This window comes from Myotis myotis, unplaced genomic scaffold (genome assembly GCF_014108235.1).
Source record: "Myotis myotis isolate mMyoMyo1 unplaced genomic scaffold, mMyoMyo1.p scaffold_m19_p_3, whole genome shotgun sequence".
In the NCBI taxonomy this organism is placed as follows: Eukaryota; Metazoa; Chordata; class Mammalia; order Chiroptera; family Vespertilionidae; genus Myotis; species Myotis myotis.
The window spans coordinates 26827747-26847362 of NW_023416335.1; the positions used below are offsets into that span (position 1 = coordinate 26827747).

At 43.5% G+C, this 19616-nt stretch overlaps 1 protein-coding gene and 1 pseudogene across 1 annotated transcript in view; both read right to left on the reverse strand.

Annotated features, from left to right (window-relative positions):
• LOC118651396 (coagulation factor X-like) overlaps positions 1-19616 on the reverse strand; it is a 42510-nt gene that overhangs the window by 13675 nt on the left and 9219 nt on the right. The window contains exons 3-5 of the mRNA XM_036300529.1: positions 6559-6583; positions 5536-5649; positions 3757-3888 (exon numbers count right to left, since the gene is read on the reverse strand). Of these exons, the coding sequence (XP_036156422.1) occupies positions 3757-3888; positions 5536-5649; positions 6559-6583 (271 nt within the window). The remainder of the gene's footprint in view (positions 1-3756; positions 3889-5535; positions 5650-6558; positions 6584-19616) is intronic.
• On the reverse strand, positions 16350-17986 carry LOC118651395 (annotated as a pseudogene).

Here is a 19616-nt window from a genome sequence, read left to right on the forward strand (position 1 = left end):
CTGACAGAGAAAGGGAGAGGTTCGAGGCCCATCAGAAAACAGAGGACAACCCAAGCTGGTGACATAGGTAGCACCTGGACTCGCTGCCTCGCACAACCACATTAAAACTACAACTAAAAGACAAAACGAATAGCATCCAGAACCACGGTAAGGCTGGCTGAGTGGAAATTTTACAACTAAAAGGAAAGAAAAAGTGCATTGAGTTCAGTAGGAGGTGCATAGGTGTGGAAGTGTGGAGGTATGGAGGCTCACATGAAAGGGGCTGCAGCTGGGTACAAGGTTGTCTTTTTCAACTGGGAGGGAGATACAAGCTCCCGACTCCTCTGAAATCCAGTTCTGGGCGAGAATCTGGAGGACCCAGACTCATAGGAGAGAAACTGTACTGTCTGGCATAGGGCTGGAACGTGAGGGCGGCTTTCTCGCAGAGGTGCTTGCAGGGTTCATTGATCCTGCACAGGGCAGAGGGACATATTGACCCAGGGACCTATCGGGGGAGGGCGATGGCAACCATTGCTGTTTGCACTGCACCATTGCTCCTGAGACCACACCCCACCCAATTTAAACCCCACCCAAGCTGTGCCCTGAGACTTTTGCATACAAATGGCCTGGCCTTTCTCCCCCTAAAACCTGTCAAACTGCAGCTGGGTTAGAGAAACCCAGAGCTTCCAAAAGGCCTAAGGCTGTCAGCAGCCTGCATTACTTCACAGTTGTGCCTCATCTGGGCACCTCCAAACCCCTAACAAAGAGGAGGAATCTGCAGATCTCTCTGTAGCTCCTGTTGGGTGGCCTCAGGCAGTGGGTGACTTTGCACCCCCTTGGAGATCCAATAGCCAGTCTACCCAGTGGTCAGAGTGAGACCATCCAGATTAAAACCCTTAACATCCATAAGAGACACAGTCAGGGGGCAGACTCATTGAGCACCAAAGCCCCACTGAAGCAAGTCCTGCCCCATAAGGGTGTCTCCAGCACAGAAGTTCTCCCATTGTAGACACAACTGGTCCTCACAGCCAATTGGCACGGAGGTCAATTCCTCCCAGTGACACCAACAGCAATCAAGGCTTTACTACAACAAGACTGTGCACACAGCCCATAAAGGGGTGCACCAAGAGTGTCCACCTCAGGCAATTAGGGAGGCTGAGCTACTGGGCCCTATAGGCCACCTAGCACAGAAAGCCACTCTGTCAACACAGGGAACCAGCCAAAACGGGAGACAAAGAAACAGGTAACAAATGAAAGAAATGGAGGAAAGCAAACTCCTGTATATAGAGTTCAAAACCACGGTTATAAGGCTACTCCAGAATTCTCTAGAAAGTTCTGAGAAATATAGTGAAACCCTCAAGCATATGAAAAAGGACCAATTAGAAGTTAAGCATACACTGACTGAAATAAAGAATAATATACAGAGCTCCAACAGCAGACTAGAGGGTCCCAAGATCAAGTCAAAGATTTGAAATACGAAGAAGCAAAAACACCCAACTGGAAAATCAAAAGGAAAAATAATACAATACAAAATATGAAGATAGTGCAAGGAGCCTCTGGGACAACTTTAAGAGTACCACATCCAAATTATAGGGGTGCCAGAAGAAGAGAGAGAGAGCAAGATATTGGAAACGTATTTGAAGAATAATGACAGAACACTTCCCTACCTGGTGAAAGAAATAGACTTACAAGGCCAGGAAGCTCAGAGAACCCCAACAAAAGAAATCCAAAGAGGATCACACCAAGACACATCGTAATTAAAATGCCAAGGACAAAAGACAAAGAGAGAATCTTAAAAGCAGCAAGAGAAAAACAGTTAGTTACCTACAAGGAGTACCCATACACCTGCCTGTCAGCTGATTTCTCAACAGAAACTTCACAGACAAGAAAAAGCTAAGGAGTTCATCACCACCAAACCAGTATTATATGAAATGCTGAAGGGTATTCTTTAAGAAGAGGAAGAAGAAGAAAAAGGTAAAGATAAAAATTATGAACACCAAAGTGACAACAAATACATATCTGTCAACAAGTGAATCTAAAAATCAAGTGAATAAAAAATCTGACGAACAGAATAAACTGGTGAATAGAATACAATCAGGGGCATGTAGAAAGGGAATGGACTGACATTTCTCTGGGGAAAGGGAGTGTGGGGGGTGCAGGAAGAGTCTGGCCAAAAAGCACACACCTATGGACGAGGACAGTGGGCGGGGGGCAGGGTGATGGCGGAGGGTAGGGTGGGAAACCGGTGGAGGGGAGCAATGGGAGGAAAAAGAGGAACAACTGTAATAATCTGAACAGTAAAGGTTTATTTAAAAAAGAAAAAAAACAGATGGCTCCTTTCTGCTTCAGTGGGTTTGCGTAAAATCAGATAAGCAGAACATAGTTCTTTTTAGTGTTTGCGAGGGCTCCAGCAGGATCTGAAGGACCCCTCCCCACCCCCAGCAGACTTGTGCTGTGTTAGCTGGAGATAAAGAGTTAGGTGTTGATAATTGTAATCACCGTATTTTGAAATACTGAATTAGGAAGTAGTTTACCTGATCCCCCCAACCCCCAAATATCACACTTCATTAAATTGATTTGTAATTATTCCTGGAATTTAAACAAAATTTGCGTGCATGTTACAATCAACCCCCTATTGTTGAACCAGCATAAGTTTAAAAATCTCATTACCAATGGAGATGTAAATGATACTGTCTTTTACTTGTTGAGAGAGTTGATGTTATCTAATTGCAGTCATTCTGGAATGTTCCTGTCTTGTGGAGTGGGCCTGGGACTTTGTATTTGTACACCCTCACCCTCACTAACCCCCCTCGAACAGTTGATGCTGAAGCTGTGGGTCAGTCAGGGAACCTGGCTTTGCAAAACAAGTTGGTGCCTTTGTGAGACTGAGAGAAAGGAGTGGCGCCTCAGCACCACTGGCTCCAGGTTGGCCCTGCAGCATAGGAGGACCTTTCTACAGTGTGCGAGACCCCAGGGCCTGGCCCGTACTCAGCCCCTTAATAGGCCATGCCCTCCCGAGCTTCTAGGCCAGACTCATCGTGTCCGGCTTCTATCAAGGAAAAGAATAAATAAATTTGATTAACATTGAGGCCCACACAACCTAAATTAGTTCTGTTTTGTTGTTGTTAATCCTCACCCGAGAATATTTTTTCATTGATTTTTAGGGAGAGTGGAAGAGAGAGGGAAAGACAGAGAGAAACATCAATGTGAGAGAAACACATCAATTGGTTGCCTCCTGCACGAGCCCCAATCAGGGTCAGGGCTGGGTAGGAGCCTGAAACAAGGTATGTACCCTTGACAAGAATCGAACCTGGGACCTTCCGGTCCACAGGCTGACACTCTATCCACTGAGCCAAACCAGCTTGGGACTAAATTAGTTCTCGAGGGGCCTCGGCTCCCCTCTTTCCAGCTATCCAGCTCCTACAGTCAGGCCTGGGCTGCCCTCACCCGCCTTCACTCTCATCTTGGTTCATTGTAACTTCCACTCTCCCAAGCCTCCTGTCCTATCCAGGGGTACAAATCAGGCCTCCACACACTCATTACATAGTTAGGGTTTGCTGCAAATCAGGCACTGTGCAAAGTGCCCTCCATGCATTGCTCCCCTAATTTGCACATTTACTAAGCAGTTAGGTAATATCGCCGGCCCCACGTTTCAGGCAGCTCCCAGAAACGGGGGTTTGTCTCCAAGTCTGCAGCCCACCCCGGTTGCTCCAGTTGTCCTACACTGGCCTCTCTGACTCAGGGAGCCCTGGTGGCGTGGCCCGATGCGCCTGTTACCTGTGGAGATGCAGGACTTGCCATTGTCATCCAGGATGTACCCACTGGCACAGGAACATACCACGGAGTTCTGCTCCTCTCTGCAGAACTGGTCGCAGTCCCCGTTGTCCAGGCTGCAGAATTTTCGCATGGCTGTAAGGGACGCATGTTGGTTCTCAGGACAGGCTGAGGAAACTGAGGCTGCAGCTGGCCGGGAGAAAGGACAGCAGCCCCAGGGGGACATACACCCACTGTGAGCCCTACAGCAGCCCCTGGCTAGAACAAATGGCGGGAGCCACATGTCCCATGCACATCAGCTGGTGCAAACAGGATGGGCTGCCCAGAGCAGCTGGTGGGGTGACAGGACCATGCCTGTGCGTGTGCTCTTCTCACTGCCCAGGCTGCCTGGGGAAACCATGGCGAACAGTTAGGGCGAGAGCTGAGTATCTGCTGGGCCCCGGCACCAGCCTTCCAGGAGGTCCTTACATAATCTGAACATGGCCAGTGAGGGCCCTGGAGGCTGGAAGGGTCTGAAGTTCAGCGCTAAGAAGGAACATGGGTCCTGACCAGCTTGGAAGGGCTGCCTGCAGGAGGCTGGGTTCCTGGCCAGGGGCTCAAGAGGAGTCTGGTGGAGTGGCCAGAGGCCCACCCACTCTGAGGCAGAAGAGTCCCTGTGTAATAAGGGTCTCAGAGACGGGTCTGGGCCCCAGTGCGGTGGGAAGAAGAAACAAAACAGGCAGTCCACATCCAGGAGGCAGGCCAACCTGAGTGCCAAACTGGCCCTTCTGTCACTTGTGTTTTGAGGAAGTTATTTCCACCTACGGGCCTGGGTTTCCTCACTTGTAAAGTGGTGGAGGCCGTACCACCTCACAGGATAACCTCAGGGGTCACAGGAAGCTCTTGGCGCAGTGTCCGTGTGGACCCGAGTCTCCCTGGACCTCAGATCCGCAGCTCTGCCTGAGCCAGAATCACCCACCTGCTTCCTGTGTGCACTGAACTCAACCTCCAAACTTACATCAGTGATGCTACCCTAGCCGTTTACACTCCACACTTGGGTTTTGATGAAAAAGTAATTATAGTGCAAAGATCAGCGTTAATGAAACTTTAGAAAACATTCACCATGGCCCTGGGGTCAGAGCCAAAAGGTGTGGAAGAGCGGCAGCTCTGGATTGGGATGAAACGATGCCTAATTGATATTCCCGGCAGAGAAAATTCTGAAATAATCTAATTCAAGAGCACATTCCAAAGATTATAAATTAAGTAATAAAAAGAATAGCAAATCTTTCTCTTTAGGGAAATCTGGTTTAATATTAAAGCTAATTTTTATTTAAAAATTAACCAGCATATTAGGAAAGCTCCTAGTGACTTTTTTAAGTAAGAGTAATTAAATGTTCCAAATTTTTATAATTGGACAATCCCTAACAGTTAGTATTGGCATGTGCACTGATAAATGTGAAGTGTGGTGATTTAGCATCATTGCTCAGGACCACAAGGAATATAAGTCACAACGATGAGGGATACATTCTACTCCAAGAAGGAAGTCAATTCTCATTACTGTTAGTGGGCCACATGCTTCATGAATGAGGTGACTGTGTGTTTCACTGAACTCCAACACTGAGTGGATTGTGGGGCCATTAATTTTTGTTGTTTTCTGTGACTACAGTGGCCCTTCATAATGGAGCACAGACATCAGAAGTGACATGAGATTGTTCCCTTGGACATTTTGACTTTTTCCCTCTTTCCCACATTCGATTCTTCAGGTAACTTGGACTTGAAGGCCTACCAAAAAGAGGAACTTACGTAATTCACAGTTTCTGCCTTCATATCCTTCCTGACAAGTACAGTTATATTCCCCAAGGCCGTCCTTACACCTGCCCTGATTCAGGCAGGGATTGCTTTCACACTGGTCACCATCTGCAAAGAAAGGGTTTGGAAACTGAAGCTTGCGGGCAATTTCCATCACCATGGAAATGACTTTGCTGTGTTGATCTTGGCACACATTTTTTCAGATAACTCAAATGAACGTGGACTTCTTCCTGTTTTCCTGTAAACAATTTCTCCTAACAGAACTTCACTGTATCCTCACCTTTTGTGGCTCTGTGTAGATGATGCTCTTATCTTACTGGAACATTGACTGAGCTTCCCAGTGTTTGCTGAAATGTTTGACAGAATTTTTACATTAGAGTGAAGAGCTCTAGGATGGCGACTATGTGGGACCATCTGGAAGGGGGAAGATATGTGATTGTTTGACACTGGATAACAGAGATATTAGGGTTCCTGTTTCCAAATGCTCTGGGGTAAAATGAGAATGCAGAGACAACTGCCCAGCACCAACACGGGACTTCACATTTCTTGGTGCATTTGTGCAATCTAATTTAGAGATAAGTCCAATAGTCATTTTGAGAAATTTGAATGGTGTTGCCAGAATGAAAACATTAGTCAGGATTAATGCTATTTCAGGTGGTATAAGGGTTGACTCAAGATGCGTACCTTATTATAGGATCCAATCTTTCCGACTCTATTTTTTTCCTAATAATTCTTGGATTTTTAAAATTATCACTAAATTTGGTATTTTCAAATGAGAACATACTGATTTAAATCTATATGTAAGTGGCAACATTAGGATTAGTGTAAAGTTACTATAAAAAACTATTTTACAATGACTTATGAAAAAGCTCAGACTGAACAAGTTAAATATATAGGATTTAAACAGGAACAGAAAGGCAAGTCAGGAAGCATTTTCAAAGTTCAAACACAATTTCTCCCAACTTAAATATCCTAATGAACCCTTCTCACTTAAGGTTAAAATAGAAAACATCTCACCTTTGTATTTATTCCAGAATTCATTCTAAAAAAGAAAAAATATTTTAAAGAACATTAGGGAAAGCACAGACATTTTACACCTATAACAAATTATAACCTAATAACTCAACTTGAATAGGATACTTTCCCAAACAGAGGTCATTTTCCGAAACAAATTGCTCTAGAACTATTCAATCTAAACAGGAAAGTTTTTTTAAATCTTCTGTATCTATAAAGGTGCAGATGGTGGCTTCAATCACCATCTCTGTTGAATATTGAAAGTGTATTTTCAAGTGAATCTCCAAGAAATGGATTGTACCAAAAATGCATTGCTCTGTTTGCTACTCCAGTAAATGGTCTTTAGTTGAAATATTTGGGTCAAAGATTCAATAAAGAAATGAATTATTGGTTAACAATCATGGTAATTTTGAAAATGGTAATTGGTAATTAAATCAGGGCATCAAGAGCCTACATTAACTAAAAAATGTTCACAGATTAAAAAAATTTTTTTCTGTCTATGGTAGGTTGAATAGTGTCTCCCAACCCTCCAAATTCAGGTGTAAACTCACAATGTGACTTTAATTGGAAATAAGGTTTGTGCAGATATAAGTAAGGTATCAATTGAGGTGAGATCCTACTGGATTAGGGTGGACCCCAAATCAATGAGGGGGTCCTTATAAGAGACAGAAACGGAGACAGACACACGGAGAGAAGGCCATGTGAAGATGGAAGCAGAGATTGGAGTGATGCATCTACAAGCCAAGGAATGCCAGGGATTGTTGGCAGCCACCATAAGCTAGAAGAGAGGTGTGGAACGGATTCTCCCTCAGGTCTTCCAGAAGGAACAAACCCTGGTGACACCTTAATGTCGAACCTGTGGTTTCTAGCTTTTTCTCTCAAAGTACCACAGAATTGTGGTACTGAGAGAAAAAGCATTTTAAGACACCCAGTTTGCGGTTTTATTTTGCTTTATTTATTTATTTATTTATTTATTTATTTATTTATTTAGTATCTTAATGTGGAAGCTTAGAATATCAATTTGAGACCTTTCTTCTATTCCAATAAAAACCTTAATGCGGAGGAAGAAAATGGCGGAGGTTTAGACAGACGTGTCGGTGCCTTGTCCCGGAGCAGATAAGGGCGGGCAGCTGAAATGGGTAGCATACAGCCCGAATAAGCAGAGGAGATTCAGCTGAGAGACAGTCTGCAGCCAGGAAAGACAGAGAAACCCTAGATAAAGGGAAAGGTTAGAGGCTGAGGCTGAAACCTCTCCAGGTGCGCCGGCACAGCGGCGGAGACCATGCCATCGTGGGTGACTGTCACCGGCATCCAGAGACCAGCTACTAACCCGGCAACAACGGCTCTCAAGCAGCGCGACTACATGAACTCAGAGGAACCCTGCTTCTCCCCACAGAAAGGTTAGACTTTCCCCAAAGGTGCGGTTTGCAGTTTAGGTTGGAGAGTGGAACGCTCGCAGGGGGGTGGGGACTCTGGGCCCCACAAAGACCGTGGCCGTTGGAGCCAGCGTGACCCACGAGTGTGGAAGGGCACCCCCAGGGCTGCTGGCAGAAGGGAACGCTATAAATAAGCCCACAGTTGGACGGGACACAAACGGGCAGCCTCAGATTACGCCAGTTTGCCGGCTACTCGGTGCCAGGAGCCAGAGTGCGCACAGAGACTTCGCGCAGATTTGGAAGGTGAAGCGTTGCGAGTTCGCACAACTTCCCAGGCTCTTAAATCTGTGCGTTTGATTGTTGAACCCAGTGCAAGGGACTACCCAGTTGGGGTCAGTCACAGAGCTTGTAAGGGAAGGCTGCTTTGGGGGAGCCTGGGAAACAGAGCGGGGAGTTACTACTGGGAAACCAGCTCTGGGCAGAGGAAATTCCAAACCAGCTTCCGGTACAATAGAGAACACCTGATCAGAGAGGTCCTATACCCTCAGAGGTCAACCCCGACGCACTGCCACCCAGAGGCAGAGCCACGAACTGACTCTTCTGTAAATACAGATAAGGGCTGTCTGGGAAACCAATACAGCCTGCCTTAAAATCAGGACTGTGGCTTACAACACGGAGGGACAGTGTATCAGAGGGAAATTCAACATTCTCCTGAATACCTAGTGTGCCAAAAAGAGGAGCAGAAGATCTGAAGCACCTTCATTACAGCCCATTTTTTTTAAATTATTTTTTTAAATTATTGTTTCACCTTTTAACTAAGAAACCATTTATTTTTTTTTCATCACTTGATTTTACCCTTTTAATTACTACATTTTTATTTTTAACCAGTATTATTACTGCTGCCATTTTACCATTTTTTTTAAAGTGTCATTTTATTTTCTCTTTATTTTATTTTGGGACTAAGGTCCTCCATTTTATTTTCATCGTTCCTTTAGCATCATTTTCCTCTACCTCAATTGTGCTGCTGTGCTAAAACCCTCTTTCCCACTTTTCCCCTTTTGCTGTCCTGTTTCTCTTACCCTATTCCTGCTTTAGATTTTCCCTATTCTTCATACCCCCTGTCTAAATTTCACCCTACTTATATATCCCTTTTCCAATCACCTGATCTAAATCCTTATCCACCTCTCCCTTATCTTTCTTCACTATCCAAATTTTTTATGCTCTCCTTTTCTCTATTGTTTTGTTGTTGCTTGCTCGATTGTTGAGTATATTGTTTGTTTGTTTTTTTTCTTTTCTTTAAGGATTGTTTGTGAGGTTGTTCTGCTTTTTCTTTTTCTGTCTCCCATTCCCCCCCCCCCCCCAGCCGGTTATTTTTGTGCTTCTGTTTTCCCTTGCCTCACTTGATATTATTGGCTGTTTGTAGTTTGTATTCACTCCAGGGATCCGTTGCTGGAATTTGTTGGGATTAGTGGCGGTTCTATCGGAGTTTTCTCCTCATATGAATAGTCTCCTCCCCTCTTCTACTTAATTCTCTTTTTCTTTTTCTTTTTTTTTCCTCTTTTTTCTGTTTTCCTCTCTATCTGTTTCTCTTCTTTCTTCCTTACCCCCCAACTCTCTTAGCTCGGGTAGCCATCTTTATTTGGGGTTATTAATACCGTAATTCATTTGTGTTCAGTGCCTGGTACGTTGTGCCTTGCTGTGTTGTATTTTGTGCCTTTAAATCAACGCAGCAGATCCAAGCAACAGCGGCCTCCTGATCTCCACACGCTCTGTCTGAGGAACAGCTGCTGTGTGTGAAGCCTCCCTCCACCAGCCAGAAGAGCCACAACAGCTGTGAACAGCACCCATCAGAAGACCCGCTACCAACAGAGGAGCAGCTGCTACCACAACCACCCAAGGAGCAACCACAGCCCGAGGAGCCACTACCACCTAGGGAGCAGCCACTGAACGACTCAATATCTATATACGTCAGTGAGATCAAACATGGGTAGACAAAGAAATACCCAAAGGAAAGAAAAGGAGGACTCACCAGAAAAGCAGCTAAGTGATACAGAGTCATACAACATGACAGAAAAAGAATTCAGAATAAGGGTCCTAGAGTGCATACACCGGATGGAGGAAAAAATCGACAACTTATCCAAGAAGCAAGAAGAAACAGATGAAAAAATCAACAACTTAAGTAAGACCCAAGAAGAAATGAAGTGCGATATAGCTGCAATAAAGAACACCATTGAAAGTATCAACAGTAGACTAGGAGAAGCGGAAGACAGAATTAGTGAATTAGAAGACAGGGAAGCAAAACACACCCAAACTGTACTTCAGTTGGAGAAAAAAATTAAAAGACAGGAGGAGAGCCTAAGGGAGCTTTGGGACTACATGAAACGAAACAACATACGAATAATAGGGGTGCCAGAACAACAGAAAGAGGAACAAGGATTAGAAAACCTACTGGAAGAAATAATATCAGAAAACTTCCCTGAGGTGGGGAAGAAAAAAGTCACACAAGCCCAGAGAGTCCCAAGCAAGGTGAACCCGAAAAGACCCACACCAAGACACATCATAATTACCATGGCAAATATTCAGGACAAAGAGAGAATCTTACACGCTGCAAGAGAGAGACGGAAAGTTACATACAAGGGATCTCCCATTAGATTATCAAATGATTTCTCAACAGAAACACATCAGGCCAGAAAAGAATGGACGGAAATTTACAAAGTGATGCAAAGCAAAGGACTGAATCCAAGAATACTCTATCCAGCAAGGCTATCATTCAAAATTGAAGGGGAAATAAGAAGCTTCACAGACAAAAATAGGCTAAGGGAGTTTATCACCACCAAGCCAGCAATGCAAGAAATGCTAAAGGGACTGGTGTAAAAAGAAGAAATAAAAATCCCAGAAAGAAAACAGCCACACACAAAAAAAGAAATGGCTACAAACAAGTACCTTTCAATAATAACTTTAAATGTAAACGGGCTAAATGCTCCAACCAAAAGATATCGAGTGGCTGAATGGATAAAAAATCATGACCCATACATTTGCTGTCTACAAGAGACCCACCTCATTAGAAAGGACTCACACAGACTGAAAGTGAAGGGATGGAAAAATATCTTTCAGGCTAATGGAAAAGAAAAGAAAGCTTGGGTAGCAATACTTATATCGGACAAAATAGACCTCAAAGTGAAGGCCATAACAAGAGATACGGAAGGCCACTTCATAATACTAAAGGGATCAATACAACAAGAAGATATAACCCTGATAAAAATATATGCACCCAATGCAGGAGCACCCAAATACATAAAAAATCTCCTGGAAGATATCAAAGGAGAGATCGACAACAATACAATCATAGTAGGGGACTTTAATACACCACTGTCATCACTGGATAAATTCTCTAGACAAACAATCAGCAAAGAAACAGCAATCCTAAATGACTCACTAGATCAGATGGATTTAATTGACATCTTCAGAACACTTCACCACACAGCCACGGAATATACATTCTTCTCAAGTGCGCATAGGACAGATTCAAAAATAGACCACATATTGGGTCATAAACAAAGTCTCCCCAAATTCAAGAAGATTGAAATCATACCAAGCATCTTCTCAGACCACGATGGCATAATATTAGAAATAAACTACAATAAAAACAACCCAAAATACTCAAACACTTGGAAGCTGAAAAGCATGTTATTAAATATTGATTGGGTTACCAATGAGATCAAAGAAGAAATTAAAAACATCCTGGAAACTAATGACAATGAAAACACAACAATCCAAAACCTATGGGACACAATGAAAGCAGTCCTGAGAGGGAAGTTTATAGCTCTACAGGCCTATCTCAAAAAACAAGAGAAAATGGTAGTAAATCATATAACTCTACAACTCAAAGAATTAGAAAGAGAGCAACAAAGAAACCCCAGAGTGAGCAGAAGGAGGGAGATAATAAAGATTAAAGCAGAAATAAATGACATAGAGACCAAAAAAATAATACAGAAAATCAATGAAACCAAGAGCTGGTTCTTCGAAAGGATAAACAAGATTGACAAACCTCTAGCCATGCTCATCAAGAAGCAAAGAGAGAGGACCCAAATAAACAAAATCAGAAACGATAGGGGCGAAATAACAACAGACCCCACAGAAATACAAATGATTGTTAAAAAATACTATGGACAGCTCTACTCCAACAAACTAGACAACCTGGAAGAGTTGGACAAATTCCTAGAAAAATACAACATTCCAAAACTCAATCAGGAAGAATCTAAAAATCTCAATAGGCCAATAACTATGGAAGAAATTGAAGCAGTCATCAAAAAGCTTCCATCAAACAAAAGCCCAGGACCAGACGGCTTCACATGGGAATTTTACCAAACATTCAAGGAAGAACTAAAACCTATCCTCCTCAGACTACTACAAAAAATTCAGGAGGAAGGAACACTTCCAAGCTCATTCTATGAAGCCAGCATCACCCTAATACCAAAACCCGGTAAAGACAACACAATGAAAGAGAATTACAGGCCAATATCGCTCATGAACATAGATGCCAAAATCCTCAACAAAATCTTAGCAAATCGGATCCAGCAGTACATCAGAAAGATCATACACCATGGCCAAGTAGGATTCATCCCAGGGATGCAAGGATGGTACAATATCCGCAAATCAATAAACGTGATACATCACATAAACAAATTGAAAGAAAAAAACCACATGGTCATATCAATTGATGCAGAAAAAGCATTTGACAAAAAGCATTTGACAAAATCCAAAACCCATTTTTGATAAAAACTCTCAGCAAGGTGGGAGTAGAAGGATCATACCTCAACATAATAAAAGCCATATATGACAGGCCCACAGCCAACATCATACTCAATGGACAAAAACTAACACCATTTCCCCTAACAACAGGAACAAGACAGGGATGCCCGCTCTCACCACTCCTGTTCAAAATAGTACTGGAAGGGTTAGCCATTGCAATTAGGCAAGAGGAAGAAATAAAAGGCATCCAAATTGGAAAAGAGGAAGTAAAACTGTCCTTATTTGCAGACGACATGATATTATACATACAAAACCCTAGAGACTCCATCAAAAAACTACTAGACTTAATACATGAATTTGGCAATGTAGCAGGATACAAAATTAACCCCAAGAAATCTGAGGCATTTCTATACACCAATAGTGAACTTTCAGAAAGAGAGATTACAAAAACAATCCCATTTACCATCGCACTAAAGAAATTAAGCTACCTAGGAATAAACTTAACTAAAGAGGTAAAAGACCTCTACTCAGAAAACTACAGGACATTGAAAAAAGAGATAGAGGAAGACATAAACAAATGGAAGAACATTCCGTGTTCATGGATTAGTAGGATCAACATCATTAAAATGTCCATACTACCCAAAGCAATCTATAAATTCAATGCACTTCCCATTAAAACACCAACGGCATACTTCACAGATCTAGAACGAACTCTCCAAAAATTCATCTGGAATAAAAAAAGACCCCGAATAGCTGCAGCAATCCTGAAAAAGAACAAAGTAGGTGGGATCTCAATACCAGATATCAAGCTGTATTACAAAGCCACTGTTCTCAAAACTGCCTGGTACTGGCACAAGAACAGACATATAGATCAATGGAATAGAATAGAGAGCCCAGAAATTGGCCCGAACCAATATGCTCAGTTAATATTTGACAAAGGAGGCAAGAACATACAATGGAGCCAGGATAGTCTCTTCAATAAATGGTGTTGGGAAAATTGGACAGATACATGCAAGAAAATGAAACTAGACCACCAACTTACACCATACACAAAAATAAACTCAAAATGGATAAAGGACTTAAATGTATGACAGGAAACCATAAAAATTCTAGAAGAATCCAAAGGCAACAAAATCTCAGACATATGCCGAAGCAATTTCTTCACTGATACAGCTCCTAGGGCACTTGAAACTAAAGAGAAAATGAACAAATGGGACTACTTCAAAATAAAAAGCTTCTGCACAGCAAAAGAAACCATCAACAAAACAACGAGAAAACCCACTGTGTGGGAAAACATATTTGCCAATGTCATATCTGATAAGGGCCTAATCTCCAAAATTTATAGGGAACTCATACAACTTAACAAAAGGAAGATAAACAATCCAATCAAAAAATGGGCAAAGGACCTAAATAGACACCTTTCAAAAGAGGACATTCAGAAAGCCAAGAGACATATGAAAACATGCTCAAAGTCACTAATCATCCGAGAGATGCAAATCAAAACAACAATGAGGTACCATCTCACACCTGTCAGACTGGCTATCATCAACAAATCAACAAACGACAAGTGCTGGAGAGGATGTGGAGAAAAAGGAACACTTGTGCACTGCTGGTGGGAATGCAGACTGGTGCAGCCACTATGGAAGACAGTATGGAGTTTCCTCAAAAAACTACAAATGGAACTACCATTTGACCCTGTGATCCCACTTCTAGGAATATATCCCAAGAAACCAGAAACACCAATCAGAAAGGATATATGCACCCATATGTTCATAGCAGCACAATTCACCATAGCTAAGATCTGGAAACAGCCTAAGTTCCCATCAGTAGATGAATGGATTAGAAAACTGTGGTACATCTACACGATGGAATACTATGCTGCTGTAAAAAAGAAGGAACTCCTACCATTTGCAACGGCATGGATGGAACTGGAGAGCATTATGCTAAGTGAAATAAGCCAGTCAATGAAGGAAAAATACCACATGATCTCACTCATTCATGGATAATAGAGACCATTATAAACTTTTGAACAGTAGTAGATACAGAGGCAGAGCTGCCTCAAACAGATTGTCAAACTGAAGCGGGAAGGCCGGGGAAAGTTGGGGGGCAGGAGGGAGGGGTATAAGAGATCAACAGAAGGACTTGTATGCATGCATATATGCATAACCAATGGACATAGGACGCTGGGGGGTGGGGGAGGCCAGGGGATAGTCAAGGGCGGGGAAAAAAAAAAGACACATATGTAATACCCTTTGTAATACTTTAAGCAATTAAAAAAAAAAAAAAAGAAAACCTTAATGCTGTAAGTTCCCCTAGAACAGGGGTGGGCAAACTTTTTGACTCGAGGGCCACAATGGGTTCTTAAACTGGACCGGAGGGCCGGAACAAAAGCATGGATGGAGTGTTTGTGTGAACTAATATAAATTCAAAGTAAACATCATTACATAAAACGGTACGGTCTTTTTTTTTTTTTTTTTTTTTTTTTTTTTTAGTTTTATTCATTTCAAACGGGCAGGATCCAGCCCGCGGGCTGTAGTTTGCCCACGGCTGCCCTAGAAGCACTATGTTGTATATTCGTTTTTGTTCAGCTGAAAATATTTTCTAATTTCCTTTGAGACTTCCTTTTTGACCCACAAATTATTTAGAAGTGTGCTGTGTGCTATTTAATTTCCAAATACGTAGAAATTTTCCTGTTATTGATTTTTGGTTAATTTCATTATTGTCAGATAACATTTTATATGTTTTCAATCTTTAACATTTGTTAAGATGTGTTTTTAGGACACAGGATATGGCCTATCTTGTAGAAAGTTCCGTGGATGCTTGGAAGTTTGAGGAGAGGGGGTTTGCCACAGAATCGTTGGGACTCGTACAGTTATCAGTTAGATTCAGGTCGAGTGATGTCTGGAGAACTGCAGGGGACACAAATGATAAACTCACAACTCTGTAGTACTTTGAATTCTCGTTTTCTTCAATGACTGCTGCTATGTACTTTTCAGGACCCTCAAATAGCGGCTCCATGCAGTCTACCCGGGTTTTGTAGTTACATTCCGTGGGAGACAGGGTGGAGTGTGCTTTCTCCATGGTACTTGGAACCAGACTTGTGGCTAACCTTTGATCCAGTAATCCTCTTTGGAGCAGCTGCTTTTCTTAGGAGATAACCCAGAAGAACTGTGCATGTGCATGATTTCATAACAGTAATATGAAAACAACTTATATGGCCAAAACGGGAAAGTAGTAAATGTGTTGATACAATAGAATTTAATTTGGGTTTTTAAGATTATAAGTATGGTAGCTATATATAGAAATAAGGAAGAGTGTTTCGGAAATGATGCTGAGTAAAAAGTAGTACCTAAACTTGGATTGGAATTACAAATATTCATTAATATTTTGTGTATGTATTTCATACACAAAACTATGCATATGTGAATTCAAAGAGCATTTAAAAGTGAAAATAGTTCTTGAAATTATGAATAACTTTTAAAAATAGACAAATCATGTATTTGGTAAGGCGTGAAAATGAGTTCTCCAATGCCTCTTCTCTCTTCTGGTGGCTGAAATGAACACTGGTGGCCAAATGGATAGAAACATACACGAATCCCTTGCAGACCTTGATCTTTTGCAGAAATACAAAGATGTCTGAGTCCCACCATTTACAATGACTATTTTCTAGACTGAAGTGCCAAGTGTGTTTTCCAATGTATTAGTGGTTGCTACATTCTCCTTCCTAGCTTCAGGTTTTATGGGAGGAAACACAGTGCTTCTGTAATGTTACTGGAGACTGTGAGACACATGGTGATGCAATGCGGTTACTTCCCAAGCCCCAGCCAGCTGTGGGCATTCCATGGCAGTACAGAGCTTTTCATCTATGAACACGGCCTCCTCCTCATCAGTGCCTTTTTTTTTTTTTTTAAATATATTTTTTTGTTTTTTTACAGAGAGGAAGGGAGAGAGAGATAGAGAGTTAGAAACATCGATGAGAGAGAAACATCGATCAGCTGCCTCCTGCACATCTCCTACTGGGGATGTGCGCACAACCCAGGTACATGTCCTTGACCGGAACCGAACCCGGGACCTTTCAGTCTGCAGGCCGACGCTCTATCCACTGAGCCAAACCGGTTTCGGCCTCATCAGTGCCTTTGATCTGCTCTTCCTAACCCTCCTTCCTCCCTCTCTCTCTTCCTTCAAAATTTTTAAGAGTTTATTTGAGGCAAAACTGATGGTAGTTGCCAGGAAGCAAGGTCTCAAATGCTTCCGTTTTGTTCTTTAAAAAACTACTTGCTGCTGCATGGAACTGTTTAAGTCATTGTAGGTACTGCACGCTTCCTTCTTTGTTACAAATAGCTCAAAGTGCTCAGTGAGACCCAGAGTGGTCCATTTGGCCAAACATCTCACTATCCGTGGGTGATCACAGATGAATATGGGGTTTCTGCGACTCACTTTCAGGAACTCTCTGACAAGATTATCAGAGTCTGGATGTGGCCTGAGGTAAAGGACATTCAGTAGCTTTTGCCACACAGGTATTATTAAGAATGTTTTTTAGTTTCTTCAGTTCTGAAGAAGGTTTGTTCCTGGCAGGCTAGTTCCTCACAGGGCTTTCTCACGTGCTTCTACCATGCTGACTCTGTAGATGGGGTGAAGTCAGTCTGATGGGTTTGGCCTTCTGGGCCATTGAGTGGGTGGATGTGATCTTGTCTGTAATGTGCTTCACCATCCCTGACATAATCTCCACGGTTTCAGGAGATCATCATGATCTGAAGGGGCCATGTAAAATTCACTGCTGGTGAATTAGAGTCAGATCATCTGGAACTGGCATTCAATTTCACAAACCAGGACAATGCCACTGCTCACCAGCATCTTATGGCAGAGTTCTGGAGCAATACTTGTATGTAAGTTCATGTCCAGCTTATTTTGCCAGGTGATGAAAAACTTGGGCACATCTCCACTAGAGATGGCATTCATCCTAGGAATTTCAATGTCTAGGAATCCCAACTTACCAAAATCTTCTTATACATGTGATGCTATTACTGTGGATGATAAATTTCTTCTTTATAAAGTCATTCAGGTCCAAGCCCAAGTATCTCCAATGATGTGTTTGTCTTTGAGGCCAAAGTGAGGATTAGGTGACATATATGAGCATTGAGGCAATAGTGTCATTTTATGGAGAATGACGCTCTGCAAACCCTTCTTCTTTTTTCCAGGATTCTCTCGAACTCCAATTATGTCTCCCAAGGCAGTCTGTTATCGATATAAATAAATTCTTCTGATTTTAAATTCCTTGAAATGGCCATAACTTGCAACTTCACCTGTACTCGAAGGGCACAGAAGATGAACCTCCCGGGCACTTCTGGCATAGAGACTACCTACCCCTTAAGGTGATGTTGGTCAGGTGGTCTGCAGGTGTAGCAAGCGAGCCGGTCTACATGGAGCCTGTGTGGTGCGGGTCTCCTCAGCACTCAGCATGTGGTGGGAGCTCAACTGTGGTCTTGTAGTATTAATGGGGGTCCTGCAGTGTGGATGGGGGTCCTGCAGTGTTGATGGGGTCCCGCACTATAGATGGGGGTTCTGCAGTGTGGATGGGGGTTCTGCAGTGTGGATGGGGGTCCTGCAGTGTGGATGGGGTTTCTGCAGTGGGGATGGGGGTCCTTCAGTGTGGATGGGGTTCCTGTAGTGGGGATGGGGGTCCTGCAGTGGGGATGGGTCCTGCAGTGGGGATGGGTGTCCTGCAGTGTGGGTGGGGGTCCTGCAGTGTGGATGGGGGCCCTGCAGTGTGGATGGGGGTCCTGCAGTGTGGATGGGGGCCCCGCAGTGTGGATGGGTGTCCTGCAGTGTGGATGGGGATCCTGCAGTGTGGATGGGGCCCTGCAGTGTGGATGGGGGTCCTGCAGTGTGGATGGGGGTTCTGCAGTGTGGATGGGGGTCCTGCAGTGTGGATGGGGCCCTGCAGTGTGGATGGGGGTCCTGCAGTGGTGATGGGGGTCCTGCAATGTGGATGGGGATCCTGCAGTGTGGATGGGGCCCTGCAGTGGGGATGGCGGTCCTGCAGTGTGGATGGGGATCCTGCAGTGTGGATGGGGGCCTGCAGTAGTGATGGGGGTCCTGCAGTGTGGATGGCGGGTCCACTGTCGGTTGTCAGTGGTGTGGTGGTGGTGGCAGCAGCCGGGCCTACCTGTCTCTCTCGGAGCTGCTGCTTGGCCTCCTCCTCTGCTACTTTCTCTTCAGCTTTCAAGTGTCTTCAGTTCATTCTTTCCCAGTTTCCATCGTCGCCATTCACTGCCACCTCACATCCTCATCGTGGCCATGTTTCCCCAGGGCCCTACCCAAGGTGGGTGAGGCTCATGAGCAACTTTCAGGGAAGCCTTTGCTCTCGTGTGCCTATGCGCCATAGCTCTGAAGGCTGCAACTCAGGTGCCAAATGTCAAATATGGCTGTGGCCATGGATCTGGGCAAAACCCAATGGCTCCCGTGTGTGTGTGTGTGTGTGTGTGTGTGTGTGTGTGTGTGTGTCCCAGTCCAGGGAGGTGTTGGCCAAGGGCATGAATAATTTTAAATAAACTTGTTATGTTTTAGAATAGGTTTAACAATACCTTCAGAAGTTCTCATAATTCTTATAACCAATTTTTGGCCATACCTTCTCAGCTTCCTTCCCACAAAACAAGGAGCTATGTGGTGGGCGAGGAACCAGGAACAAAAGCCTTGCAAGGGGTAGAAGGAGACAGGCTCCCCACCTCCCACCCCAGAAAGCCTCTCCTGAGCTGTTCTCTGTGGCGGAGGCTTTGAAAGAAAACCCCTATTCTGTAAAAATACTGTTTGGAATTCTCTGCTATTCTTTGGACGGCCTCTTATTCTGAAAAAGTAACTTTGCTTTCTAGCCTGCTTGAATAGTGGGGGAGATAAACTTAGCTATCTGACCTTGTAGGCCAGAGACTAGATACA